The sequence below is a fragment of the Maniola hyperantus genome, chromosome 7, assembly GCF_902806685.2.
Source record: "Maniola hyperantus chromosome 7, iAphHyp1.2, whole genome shotgun sequence".
In the NCBI taxonomy this organism is placed as follows: Eukaryota; Metazoa; Arthropoda; class Insecta; order Lepidoptera; family Nymphalidae; genus Maniola; species Maniola hyperantus.
In genome coordinates, this window is record NC_048542.1 from 806,439 (window position 1) to 820,605 (window position 14,167).

The 14,167-nt window shown below is 39.1% G+C and overlaps 4 protein-coding genes across 5 annotated transcripts in view; 2 read left to right on the forward strand and 2 right to left on the reverse strand.

Annotated features, from left to right (window-relative positions):
• Positions 1 to 1,396, reverse strand: part of nvy (CBFA2/RUNX1 partner transcriptional co-repressor nervy) — a 90,969-nt gene extending 89,573 nt beyond the window's left edge. Inside the window, exon 1 of the mRNA XM_034970300.2 lies at positions 1,162 to 1,396. The gene's annotated coding sequence lies outside the window, so the exon portion shown is untranslated. The remainder of the gene's footprint in view (positions 1 to 1,161) is intronic.
• LOC117983680 (protein 4.1 homolog) overlaps positions 1 to 14,167 on the forward strand; it is a 202,280-nt gene that overhangs the window by 122,848 nt on the left and 65,265 nt on the right. The window lies entirely within an intron of this gene.
• On the reverse strand, positions 9,015 to 11,235 carry LOC117983524 (uncharacterized). 2 transcript variants are annotated; one of them, XM_034970092.2, is made up of 4 exons: positions 10,532 to 10,563; positions 10,447 to 10,467; positions 10,075 to 10,265; positions 9,145 to 9,646 (listed from the first exon to the last, which is right to left on the reverse strand). In XM_034970092.2, the coding sequence occupies exons 2-4, from the start codon at positions 10,450 to 10,452 to the stop codon at positions 9,187 to 9,189; spliced, it is 657 nt and encodes a 218-aa protein (XP_034825983.1). In that variant the 5' UTR covers positions 10,453 to 10,467; positions 10,532 to 10,563; the 3' UTR covers positions 9,145 to 9,186. The 2 variants fall into 2 exon arrangements, with proteins under 2 accessions (XP_069355602.1, XP_034825983.1); XM_069499501.1 differs by lacking the exons at positions 10,447 to 10,467; positions 10,532 to 10,563 and adding an exon at positions 11,131 to 11,235 and having other exon boundaries at positions 9,015 to 9,646.
• LOC117983913 (suppressor of Mek1-like) lies at positions 12,131 to 13,857 on the forward strand. The gene has a single exon (XM_069499483.1). The coding sequence runs from the start codon at positions 12,192 to 12,194 to the stop codon at positions 13,608 to 13,610; it is 1,419 nt and encodes a 472-aa protein (XP_069355584.1). The 5' UTR covers positions 12,131 to 12,191; the 3' UTR covers positions 13,611 to 13,857.

Sequence of the window (14,167 nt, forward strand, 5' to 3'; positions counted from 1 at the left end):
CATATCAAGGACTTTTCTCTTTCCATAAGCGCTGAATTCTGCACGCTTTTCCTTTGTTCAGAAACCCTTTCTCTCTAACGTTGGGTTCCTATATTCAATCAGTTTCCGTGATCTGTATCTGAATATGTAAAAGAAAAAGGTGACTGACTGATCTATCAACGCATAGCTCAAACTACTGGACGGATCGGGCTGAAATTTGGCATGCAAATAGCTATTATGACGTAGGCATCCGCTAATAAAGGATTTTTGAAAATTCAACCCCTAAGGGGGTGAAATAGGGGTTTAAAATTTGTGTGGTCCACGTGGATGAAATCGCAAGCATAAGCTAGTTGTACAAGACATAGTTAAGTTAAATATTCTTTACTCTACATCATATTTTATACCTAATATTATAAACTCCTTGCTTTCATGGCTTAACCGATTTTGTTGAAATTTTTGTCTCCCGAAAATTAAGGAGTTTCCACGGGATTTTCAAAAACCTAAATCCGTACCCGCGAAGTCGTTGGCATCATCTACTTGGTATATATATACCAAGTAGATGATGCCAACGACTTCAACTAGCTAAGCTTCAAAGAGCTAGCATCAACCGATACAAACCGAACAAATAAACAATCAGACCGAATGTCAAATTCATTTATGAAGAGCAAGTAGAGTTTCAAGATATTAATGTTTTTTAGGGTTCCGTACCTCAAAAGGAAAAACGGAACCCTTATAGGATCACTTTGTTGTCTGTCTGTCTGTCTGTCTGTCTATCTGCCCGTCTGTCTGTCAAGAAACCTACAGGGTACTTCCCGTTGACCTAGAATCATGCAATTTGGCAGGTAGGTAGATCTTATAGCTGACATTTGGGGGAAAATCTGAAAACCGTGATATGAAAGGTCTTCAACTGTTAATTCTAAAACAGATTTTTATTTATTTTTTGAATTATCCGGAAAAATGTTGAAAAAATACGACTGTAGTACGGAACTCACATTGCGCGAGCCTGACTCGCACTTGGCAGGTTTTTTTTTGCCTAAATAGTGAAAACGTCGGTACCTTGCGGACGGTACCTAAATTATAAAATGACACAATTCATTCATTTAATTTTCACCTGCAAAGAAAAATTAACACTAAACACATCCCTTTAATTTATAACGTGCCAATAAATCTCTTCGCGCTTACCACGACGTTTTTGACAGCTGACAGCTCCCGGCTTTGCTCCCGGTGTTTATTGGCCACACTCACTCAAATAAATCACTGATTATCACAAATAAATAATAAATAGAACTCGTAATAAATTAATAAACACAAGATTTCTGAACGAATGTTTCGGATGGTGAAAATTCGTGTTTCCGAACGCGATGTCTGTTTGACGTAAGAAAATGCGGGAAATAGTAATGGCGTCCGCTTGGTAGCGCGATCGTTCACCAACTGAACTGAGGGCGGGAACTCTGCTCTGGCTCTGAAAGTGATTTTTTTTAATGAAAACTGTTGTTGGACGGCGGGGCGCGTTTGTTTTTCATGCGAAGCGTTTATGGGGTGCGAATTTTTGCTTTTACAGCCTCTACTGTTCTGGGTTTGACGACTCTTTTAAGTTTTAACGTAATTTAAAAATCTTAAAAATAGAACAAATTGATACTTACTCACTTATGAGCTATTTAAGTCCATTTTTATTAAAGTTCCGTATCTCCAGAGAAAAAACGGGTCAAGTGCGAGTCAGACTCACGAGGGTTCCGTACAGTCGTATTTTTTCGACATTTTGCACCATTATTCAAAAACTATGATGCAGAATGCACAGGTGAAGCCCTTTCATATGATACCCCACTTTATATAGTTATCTTACTTCGAAAATTCAGAATACTAGTTCATGTTCATGACCACAATTAAATTTTTTTGTATGATGTCACCACAAATTTACGGTTTTCAGATTTTTCCCGGAATATCTTTCCCAAATGTCAGCTATAAGACCTACCTACCTGCCAAATTTCATGATTCTAGGTCAACGGGAAGGATCCTGTAAGTTTCTTGACAGACAGACAAACAGACAACAAAGTGATCCTATAAGGGTTCCGTTTTTCCTTTTGAGGTCCGGAACTCTAAAAATGGCTATTTGTAGCGACTCTTAGGTTTTAAGTTGTCTGTACGATTTTAGCGTTGGTAATTCGGTTAATTCTTGCCCGAATTTCTAAGTACACCACCTGCGCGTAACACCTGCGACTTGCGAGTAACACGCGTCGTGCAATACTAGGAATCCTTAGCAATCGTATCATTGCATTGGGGTGACGACCTCTCTGGCGCAATGGTGAGCGCTGTGGCCTTTGTAAAAACGGAATTCGGAAACCGGAAGTGCATTCCATATTCTAGCAGTGTATGTCAGAAACAAGGAAGCAAATCGCTTCGTAAGAGTCTGTGGAATTTCGACTATGTAGGGAGGGATACGATCCCATTTCTCTCGTCCGTGAGTACGTGTTATTTTATCTTACCTTTACCAATTTAAACAAACCACATACATTTATAACGACGAAGTGTAATGGCAGCCATTTTTCGGTTTGGCAATACGTCGTTACAGGACTCAGGTGTGGGCATTAAGTATACGAAACTGATATTGCGTGTACAGTCATGGCCAAAAATCCATACTAATATTATAAATGCGAAAGCGTGACCAACGCGTCTGTCTGCTAGCTTTTCACGGCCCAGTGAGCATACATCTCGGAGACGGACATAGACTACTTTTTATCGCGGAAAATTAAAGATTTCCACGGGATTCTTAAAAGCCCATCTGTTTAACCGATTTATATGAAATCTGGTACTGAGTTATAGAGTAAGCTTTCGCCCCGGAAATTGACATAGGCAACTTTTTATCCCGTAAAATCAAAGAGTTCCCACGGGATTTTTAGAAAACCTAAATCCACTCGGACGAAGTCGCGGGTATCCTCTAGTGTATAAATAATTGTTGTAGATTAATTCGTGATTGCTGTAAAACTAGATGAATTCAAAGTACTTCGAAGGGAATTGTACATTGTAAGACTTTTTAAATGTTTCGGATGGTTTTAAATGTCATAAAAATATAACATTGCACATGAAGATTCTGTGATAAAACGATAATAATGACGGTAACGATCGTAATTACTCCTTTTTTAAGCTTCCCTTATCAATTTTAAAGTCAATCGCGTGCGATGTACTTTTTACACCAGTGTAATACCTTACTTATCAATGCCTTGACAGAAATAGAAATAGAAATAGTTTTTATACTTGGATATACAGACTTGGATATATAGACTATAGAATATCGTTAGAATCCTTACATCTTCCCAAATGGTCACTCGGGAAGATGTGAAGCTGACATTTTTTGAAAAAAAATCAATATAGCGGCTTATGTCACCATTTTCAAATATGATTAATTTTAGTATTTAGTTGGTTTTCGGTAGGGCGGCCGTGTTTTTAACTTTTTTAATTATTCTCTACCCATGTACCTACTATAATATTTTTATTTTGTCATATCAAAATGTGAAAGGATTCTGGGGGCGACAGTACCAAACTCATTAGGCAAACACCCATGCAAAATTGCATTAGAATTTACGCTTATGGTACTTAGTGACTAATGACGTCACGGGAAGTATCGACATCACGTGCGATTGTATAGGGTATTTACATAATATAGTATTATGTAATCCTTACCTACTATCCAATCCATCCAATCCAATCCATCAGCCTGTTTGCGTCCACTGCTGGACATAGGCCTTTCCAAGAGCACGCCACCAAACACGGTCCTCAGCCTTCCTTATCCACCCGCTCCCCACCACCTTACCGTAATCGGGAATAGCAGGGCTGCCGGGAACTGGGGGCCTTTGTCTGTTGGCGCTGCTCATTAGAAGTAATGCCCATACTGACCACGTTGGGCAGGCGGGTTGGTCAGCGCAGGGCTGTAGGCCATTTCGCACCAGTGACGCTGCTGCCCGTCTCTGGTCTGTGTTACTTAAAGCCAAGCCATTTGGAGTGCTTATCGCGCCATTCTTCGGTCGTCATATCCTCGTTCGCTGATTCGCAGGGGGCACTGTGTGCAGGTGAGGTTGACATTTGGGGTGCTAAGATGTTAGTGCACCTCCTTACCCCCCACTATACAAATAGAAATAAATAAATAATAAATACATATACAAATAGAAAATTATTTTATTCATTTTTAATTTCAAATAATTCGTCAAGTGAATCTACCCAGTTCAGGATGCTCTTGATAGAGCAGAACTAGCAAGAAACTCGGCGGCTGTTATTTTCAAATATTTAATTTACAATGAAAATTTACACCAGTGAAAGGGGTTACATCATATAATTATCGGGGTTGATAATTATATGATGTAACCCCTTTGATTTTCCGGGATCAAAAGTAGCCTATGTACTTCCCCGGGATGCAAGGTATCTCTGTACTAAATTTCGTCAAAATCGGTTGAACAGATGGGCCGTGAAAGGCTAGCAGACAGACAGACAGATAGATAGACAGACAGACAGACACACTTTCGAATTTATAATATTAGTAATGGAAGTATGGATTTTAAGTATAATTGTTAATATATAAGATAGATTGATGAGCAGTGGTAGCCTAGTGGTTAGGACGTCCGCCTTCTAATCGGAGGTCGCGGGTTCGATCCCGGGCACGCACCTCTAACTTTTCGGAGTTATGTGCGTTTTAAGTAATTAAATATCACTTGCTTTAACGATGAAGGAAAACATCATGAGGACACCTGCATGCCTGAGAGTTCTCCATAATGTTCTCAAAAAGGTGTGTGAAGTCTACCAATCCGCACATGGCCAGCGTGGTAGACTATGGCAAAACCCTTCTCACTCTGAGAGGAGACCTGTGCTCTGTAGTGAGCCGGCGATGGGTTGATCATGATGATGATTAATAATTATTGGTGTAAATAATTTATTTTTAATTTTAAGTATATTTGTTAATAGGTATAAGATAGATTAGAGGACACTGGGGCCAATTCTCTTGTACACAACCTCTAAACTAAACTAAATTAATAGGTCTAAATCTAGTGCTATCCTTTTCCGCAAGCAACATTATGAAAGGGATAGCAATTGATTTAGACGTGCCATTTAAGCTTAGTTTAGAGATTGTGTATAACGGAATTAGCCACATTGTCGTATTAGGACTCCCCTGTAAGGACAGTGCACATTATGGTATAATAATAAATAAATAATTAATAAATTAATATAACCTGCGTTTATTTTTAGCATCTTATCCAATACCTAGGTCCCCACGGCGCGCTCGAGTAAATCCCTATTTAGCATCTTTGGCTCCCCTACTATTATGATGCGGGAGGCATACAGTAACTCGAAGAAACTTTCTCACAGACAAAATCTTCGGTGTTACCATTTTTGAGTTTTGACGTGTGTTGTTGCCGCAATGGTTCCTGCGTTGTTGGTACAAGTGGGGTTATGGTTTGGACAGGTGGCGCGGCGGTGTGTGCTTGTACATCGTAAAATCATAATAGATTTCTGTCTACGCCCGTCTGTAGCATGGTAACTGATGTAAGATGAGAACTTTTGTTCTTCAACCGCCGAGTTTCTTGCTGGTTCTTCTCGGTAGGAACGGCATTCCGAACCAGTGGTAAATTAAAACTACCTGACTATTCATAAGCACTTGTAAAAAGTTTACATGAATAAAAAAACATTCTATTCTATTCTATTTGAAGGTTATAAGCTCATTCGTGTTTTACTAGCTTCGAGTAAAGCTTGATTTCAGCTTCTGTAGTCTACTGATTTTGATTATAGTTGAAACAGTAAATATGATCTAACAAAAAACATTTCGTGTAAAGGTTGCCAAGATTCACAAGTTCATAACGCCTTCTTTGTTAAAAAGTTATGAGATCACTAGTAGAGCCAAGCTCCTAGATGAGCTTCGATTTGTGCTGTCCATGGGCAGTGGCGTGCACAGGGTTTGAAGCCAGGGTATGCATTAGTTAAGTAGGAACCTGTTTACTGGTAGGTCATAATGAAAAATATGCATTGAGCTAAAGCAACTGGGGTAAACAGTGCATTTATGCCTCTATGACCTGCACGCCACTGCCCATGGGACCTATCCCAACTCGAAGTATATAGCTCTTAAGTTCTGTGACTGCATCACATTTATATAACAACTAGCTGATGCCCGCGACTTCGTCCGCGTGGAATTAGGTTTTTTTAAAATCCCGTGGGAACTCTTTGTTTTTCCGGGATAAAAAGTAGCCTATGTCACTCTCCAGGTCTTTATCTATACCCATGCAAACCAACAAACCAATAAACCAACAAACCAACAAAAAAACACACTTTCGCATTTATAATAAGGGTACTGATAAATAACAAATAACTCTACTCTTCTAACTGGTTTGTTGGTTTGTCCTTCAATCACGTCGCGACGGTGCAGCGGATTGACGTGATTTTTTGCATGGGTATAGATAATGACCTGGAGAGTGATATAGGCTACTTTTATCCCGGAAAATCAAAGAGTTCCCACGGGATTCCCAATAAACCAAAATCCACACGGACTCCAGGCGGACGGACGCGAGTACTTTGATAACAAACTTACTCATTAAACACGTAACAAAGTAGCAAACAAAAATAATTTATCAACACCATCGATACAATGACAAGATATGCCCAAGCGAACAAAATTTTTCACGGTTTTGGAACCAAATAAATCAGCGCCACCTCTTAGATACTAATGAACGACCCGTTTGAAATCCAGACGTCACTGAGGTTGCATTAGTGCTAAAGCACCACTGAGTCGGTGCTATTTTGTTTGTTCAATAGCCATGTCCATAAATAAATATAAATAAAATAAAAATCTTTTTTATTCGTATAAACTTTTACAAGCACTTACGAATAGTCGGATGCATCTACCACTGGTTCGGAATGCCTTTCCTACCGAGAAGAACCAGCAAGAAACTCGGCGGTTGCTCTTTTCAAATATTTGATATAGGTACAAGATTATGCCATGTATAAAATAGTATTTGCAGTCTTGTGCGTTGCTGGAACGAGCTGCAGGTCAAATCCACGCTCTTTTATCATTTAGATAATCTTCAATTGTGTAATATGCATACGAAGTAATATATAAGTCAATGATCAACGCAGCACCAGCTGCTCGGGGAAGCTGGAAACGAAATAAAACACGATCGCCGGCTATTATAACGACATCAGAGCACGCGCCGCGCACGTGACGTCACCGCACGACGCCATTTGCATTTTTTCAGCGAGCTGTAACTGGCTGTAACTCTACCAAATGCATTTGTGGTTTTGAATATAAAATCTGTATTGACCTTACTAAACGGTAAGGGTAAAGCATATCTATCCATAATAGTTCACAATAATATTTTAATGTGAAAGAGGTTTATCTGTCTATCTGTATGTTACATTGATAGTTACCTACTAACAGCTCAATTACTGACTATAACTATAAGACTTTTGCGGAGAGGAAGACACCCCGAGACACGCGATTTTTGAGTGTACCGCGTGCGCGGATCTTAGAGAAGCAGCACAGGGAGCAAGTGACAGTGTCAACGCCCAAAATCTGGTAGCCCGTATGGTGTCAAGCGAAAATGAGTGGCACAGATACGGTCAGATGCTGAGAGCCATAATGTTGAGAAGAGAAGATAGAGAAAAACAAGAAAAAAAGGAGAGAGAGCAACTAGAGGGGCAGCACGAAGTAATGTTACACGGTTCCGTGCTGATCTCGCAGAGGGGGAGGTCTTTTTAGTCCGTGTGAGTCGGACATACCCTGTCGATAGACAGAAGTCCATTAGGGATTTTTCCTCCTCCTAGAAAGAAAATTACTGAACCGATTTTGACATTTGGCACAGCCGTGTAGGTATCCTTGTTATTATCAGTATTTCAGCAGCCAAATACGATGCAATAATTATGCTTTTGCCTTCATTTTTGGGGTTCCGTACCTAAAAATGAAGCCTTATAGGATCACTTTGTTGTCTGTCTGTCTGTCAAGAAACCTACATGGTACTTCACGTTGACTTAGAATCATGAAAATTGGCAGGTAGCTAGGTCTTATAGCTGGCTTCAGGGGAATAATCTGAAAACAGTGAATTTAGGGTTACATCACACAAAAAAATTAAATTATGGTCATGAACTAGTTAGTATTTTCAATTTTCGAAGTAAGATAACTATATCAAGTGGGGTATCATATTATGAAAGGGCTTCTCCTGCGTATTCTAAAATAGATTTTTATTTATTTTTGTGCATTATACTTTTTGAATTATCGTGCAAAATGACGAAGAATACGACTTTATACGACCTCGGTGCGCGAGCCTGACTCGCACTTGGCCAGTTTTTTTTAGAGACGAACGGATGACGCGATGGCGCAGCCTATCCTGGCATTTGGTTAAGTTATGCTGTAATAAAGAAACTCACATACATGCATTTTTTTTTTTTCTCTAGGAGGAGGAAAAATCCCTAATGGACTTCTGTCTATCGACAGGGTGTGTCCGACTCGCACGGACTAAAAAGACCTCCCCCTCTGCGAGATCAGCACGGAACCGTGTAACATTACTTCGTGCTGACCCTCTGGTTGCTCTCTCTCCTTTTTTTCTTGTTTTTCTCTATCTTCCCTTCTCAACATTATGGCTCTCAGCATCTGACCGTATCTGTGCCACTCATTTTCGCTTGACACCATACGGGCTACCAGATTTTGGGCGTTGACACTGTCGCTTGCTCCCTGTGCTGCTTCTCTAAGATCCGCGCACGCGGGACACTCAAAAATCGCGTGTCTCGGGGTGTCTTCCTCTCCGCAAAAGTAGCAATTTTCAGTAGGCGCTTTCCCTATTGCGAAGAGGTAGGTGTTGAACACCCCGTGGCCGCTGAGTGCTTGTGTCAGCCAGCGGTCAACATACATGCATACACTCCTCTTTTGGGCAATCAATCGTGTAAAGTGTAAAAACGCAATAAAGCGCGATTGCCGCGCGGCCATTACAATAACATTAGAACACGCGTCAGCTGGGAGCGGACGTGTGCTCACATGCTGCCATTACTGTTTGGATTTTACAATTTCTATAGATTGACGACCTCCCTGGCGCAGTGGGACTGGGGAGCGTCAGGGTTCATGTATGGGGGTTTCTTTATCCACCAACTTTATCGAACCAACTCCTACCTACCTTCAGTTTCTCTTTGAATCACTTAAATAAAACAAATGAATTCTCTATTTTTATTACCAAACCAGATTTTTTATTTCACAGGCGCTTGCAAGAAGCCTTCAATCTTCATATCAACGGGGAACGCGTAGTGAAATAATATCTCTTTCTCGGGATCTATCGCCGTCCGCCGAGTTAGATTCGTCCCGTGTAACTTATTGACAATACCTTGCAAACGATTTTGTCTTCGCATATAATCATTATCATCATCATCTTTAAAATCCTGAGCATCTTCAAAAGCTCGGAGGTTTGTGTTAAAGTCTTCTCCGTCACCTTCGCTGTTCATATCGTCATGATAAGCAAAATTCTCATTTCGACGTATGCCTCTAATCTTGTGTATGATCGTATTAGCGAGGTTGTTGACATGGTCTTCTAGTTTATTCTTTATTCTTTTTCTTAAAATACTTCTCCCAGCTTCCGTATTCAGTAGTTTAGGCCATTGAAGATCTTTTTCGTCGTCTGCTTTATATTTCTTTTTGTCTCTCGGTTTAGACCTGTAAAATGCCAATCTTATTTATCTCAACTCATCAGGCAATACTGGATCTTTTATACTACGCAACGGATTTTAATGCGGTTTTCAGCAATAGATAGAGTGACTCAAGAGGAAGGAACCACATTGACAACATTAGTATATCTACATTGCACCCCGTGCAAAGCCGGGGCGGGTCGCTAGTTTACAATAATCCTTTCTTAGCGGATGTCTACGTCATAATAGTTATTTGCTTTTCCAGCCCGATCCGTCCAGTAGTTTGAGCTGTGCGTTGACAGATCAGTCAGTCGGTCACCTTTCCTTTTATTTATTCAGATTTTCTGAAAACCCTTTGTTTATGTTATAGAAAGAACTTTTATATAAGATCTCAAGTTATTAGTCCAAGCAGTTTAAGCTGTTTCATAAATAAGTAGGGATAGATAGATAGTATACCTTCGTCTAAATTCTTCGGACTGTGAGTCTAGATTAGGTTTGAAATGCTTCTTCTGTCGTCGGATCAGGTTGGTGACGTCAAACCTGTCGTTGTCTTCGCCGAACCGGACGTCCGGTCGCAGGCCGGTTTGTATTGCGTATTGGCACAATGATGGAGTGACGATGGTAACCAGAATAATGACCATAAGACTCTAAAAGAAAATCAACTGTATTTAAAAATGGAACAAACTTTTGAGCCATCCAGTGTCATAATACTCGAGAACCCATTTTTATTTTATAGACAAGCGCTTGACTGCAATCAGACCTGGCAAGTGACGATGCAGCCTAAGATGGAGTGCGCATAAGTTTAATTAAAATTAAATTTTATCATACCTTCATCGCGACATCTTTTACTTTTTTTTTTTTTTTTTTTTTTTTTTTTTTTTTTTTTTTTTTTTTTTTTTTTTTTTTTTTTTTTTTTTTGGAAATTGCAAATATTAAATTATTCTAAGCAGTTATTTATGTGCATGCAGAATATTAGGTGTTGTTATTTTGTCTATTAATTTTCACTGTAGGTAGATGCTTTAATTAAATCTACAGTCATAAAACGTATACCTAGTATAATAAAATAACCATAAAAACCCAAGCTTTATTTGACTATTTAATACCTCCGTGAAAAGAATTTAACCTCTCTTGATTTCATTTCATAATTTTCAATCTTTTTAGTAAGCCGAGGTGAGAGGAGTAAAACAAAAATCTTATTAGAGTTTCATCCAGCACGTCTGTCTGTCTGTGTGTCACAACCATTTAAAAACATATTATAAGAGTTGTAAAGTTAAAATTAGTTAAATAAAGACCTGGAGATTGACATAGGCTACTTTTTATCCTGGAAAATCAAAGAGTTCCCACGGGATTTTTGAAAAACCTAATTCCTCGCGGACGAAGTCGTGGGCATCAGCTAGTGTTGATATTAAAATCTATGGCGTGAATTCAACACTAAGCCATACCACAAAATACAAAATTGTTCAGTTATTGCGCGGGAAAAAAATCAAAATGGCGGCTCGTGACGTCACGTACGTAGCAGATGACGCGTGCTTGCTGATGCCGGTATAATCTGTAAGCACCGCAGCATTGCGCTCGTTTTATTTCCAGCCTTCCCGCCATCTGGTTTCTGCTCCATTGATAAAAACCATAACTGTTTTATGTTAAAGAAAATTCCTGTAAAATGTCCGCGAATTTTCTTGTCGTTACCATGTCTGAACTTTATGAAAGTTCTAAGTGGACCCGCCCCGACTCGGATGATTGAAATTTCTGAAAATCCTTACCTACTTCTAAATAATGGGGTGTATGTTAGGTGTATAGAGAAAATCTACTTAAATAATACTAGCTGATGCCCGCGACTTCGTACGCGTGAATTTAGATGTTCAAAAATCCCGTGGGAACTCGTTTATTTCCCGGGATAAAAGTAGCCTATGTCACTCTCCAGGTCTTTAGCTATACCCATGCAAAAAATCACGTCAAACCGTTGCTCTGTTGCGACGTGATTGAAGGACCAACCAATAAACCTACAAACAAACACACTTTCATTCACATTTATAATATGGGTACCTACTGATGTGAAATCTCAAAAACATGTTTGCAATTCTATGATATTCCATACCTACTTGCTTATAAATACAAAAGTGTGTATGACGAAAGGTAGAGAGATAGCTTGCATCCAGGGGAGAGGTAGGGTAGGTATAGTACGCGACAGGTTGAAATGGCAATCGGGGAGGGAACGCCGCGCACACAATAGCTGTAGCATGCAAAGGCGGCCTTATCGCTAAAGCGATCTCTTCAGTCTTCCAGGCAACCTTTGACGAAAGGAATCACGAAAGCACGGGTTGGTAATATTATTAATTTTTGACCTACCTATTAACAATATTCAATTACATAGATACCTATTATAATGATTTACGTCAATGTTCAAAGTTAGCATAATCAAAAATTCTTTTAATGACGCTGCAGTAATTTCACGCGTAATTTCCTATCGACATTACCTACGAACTGCGACGTCAAAACCAATCTCACTTCTCATTTCACTTTGGCTTACTCACAAAGGATGTCGCATTAATTTTTGTTTCTTTAAATTTCAAGCAATGACTAAACGATATCTCCAAATTTTGTCTGTGACAGCCATTTTTGCTGTAAACGGTATCAAAAGCGATGATTCCATAAAAACTTTAAGGAAAATACTTAAAGAATTGAAAGCACCAACTGAAGACAGGTATGATGAAGCGAATCATGATTCCAATATAGTATACCTTCCAAGTCATTACAGGCACGCGCACGCCAAATTCAAACATGGTAAAAGTGTCCCTAACCTCATGAATATACAGACGATGAACTTGTTTTTGAAATCTAAAAGACAGCGAGATGAAGCTGATCAGAGGTTTCTACGGTCAGATGCTGAAAATACATGCACGGCGCCTGGTAGATGTGGATGTTCTGGAGGTAGATGCGGCAAAAAGAGGGAAGATGATTTGGCTGATGAAGTAGATAGAGTGGTTAATGAAATCAACAAACAACTACCTAGAGATGATGATGAAATCAGAAATGATAGGGATATCGTCACTTTAGATGACAGAAATTGGGATATAGATGAAAACGATCAACAAAGGAACCGAGATGATGAGGATAGAATAAAAAATAATGACAGATATTATGATGATGGTGATGAAATAAAACATGATAGAGACAGTGATGAAAGAGATAGGCGTTTAGTTGACAGCAAAAACAGAGTTGATAGAGACGAATTGTTTAACAGCAAAAGGATCAAAATTAACGATAACCTTGATGTAGTGATACTGGATAAATCAGATTTAGATGTACTTCTTAGAAATGAACGTTTTCCTGATCTCACTAGAAAAGATGTTGACAAAGATGATGAGGATAAAGAAATGGTTGAATTTAAAAAAAATGTCAACGTTGAAGATAAAGCCAGTGACAGATCCACGAACGATATTACACCAGAAGAATTTTTTGGATATTATGAACCTATGAAACAGAAACTAGTAGCAAAAGCGTTTAATTTCGTAAAAGATAAAAAGAATAATAATAGAGATAAAAATCTTTCCGATTTTTTTAACCTCAAACATCTTTCGCCGTACCAAACAAGCGAATTGCGAAATACTAAACTGAAATACCAACGCGGCGAACTGAAGGACGATGCTTTGGAGGAAGAAATTGTGAACATTATGTTCGGAGAGAAAAGTAACATGAAAATAGTTGCACACAATGGACGTAATGACAAAATTTACGTACCCAGGTGGCTACACATTTTGATAAGTATATCTAATAAAAACCGTAACAATAACTTAAGAGCTCAAAATGCTCAAAAGCGTGTTCTGCCACTAACCTTACAGCAAAAAGAGAGGCTCAATAAAAAAAGCATGGTAGAAAAGGGAAAAACTATTCCGAAAATAGTGTGGCGAAAAAATTCGGCCAGAGCTGATGTTCAGAGATACGGAATACCTTTCGATTTTGATGTTCACGGGTTAGGTCAAATGGCAGCATAGATTGTTCAGAAGCAAATACTTAAGTAAAAAATGTCTATGCAGATTACACAATCCATACTTCCATACTCTATACTTATAATATTATAAATGCGAAAGCGTGTCTGCCTGTCTGTATCTGCTAGCTTTTCTTCTATTCACACCTACTATATGCTGCATTTTTGGTCAGCTTATCCTTTAATAGCTAAACAGAATCTTTACAGTACAGAGCGTGGAGAGACCGAGCTTGACTGCATGCGGCATGCCACTCAAGTTGCAACATTGTTCTTCTTAGGTCTGTACCTACTCGTACCTACATAACAAAAAATATTCATGAAGTCAGTGAAGGCATTTTTTGAGAATAGCATATTGCGTACCTACTGGAATGATTTAAGTGGGCACCTACCTACAGTAACACTACAGTAATATAAGCGGTTTTTATCTGAACTACCTACCTTATAATTACAAATAATAGGTAAACAACTAACTACTAGTAAAAACGGCACGTTTTTGTAGTATTTGCAGGGGTGATATTTCTCCGGTGGTTAACAGCGTTCTGCCTATAATAAAATTGAAGCGCA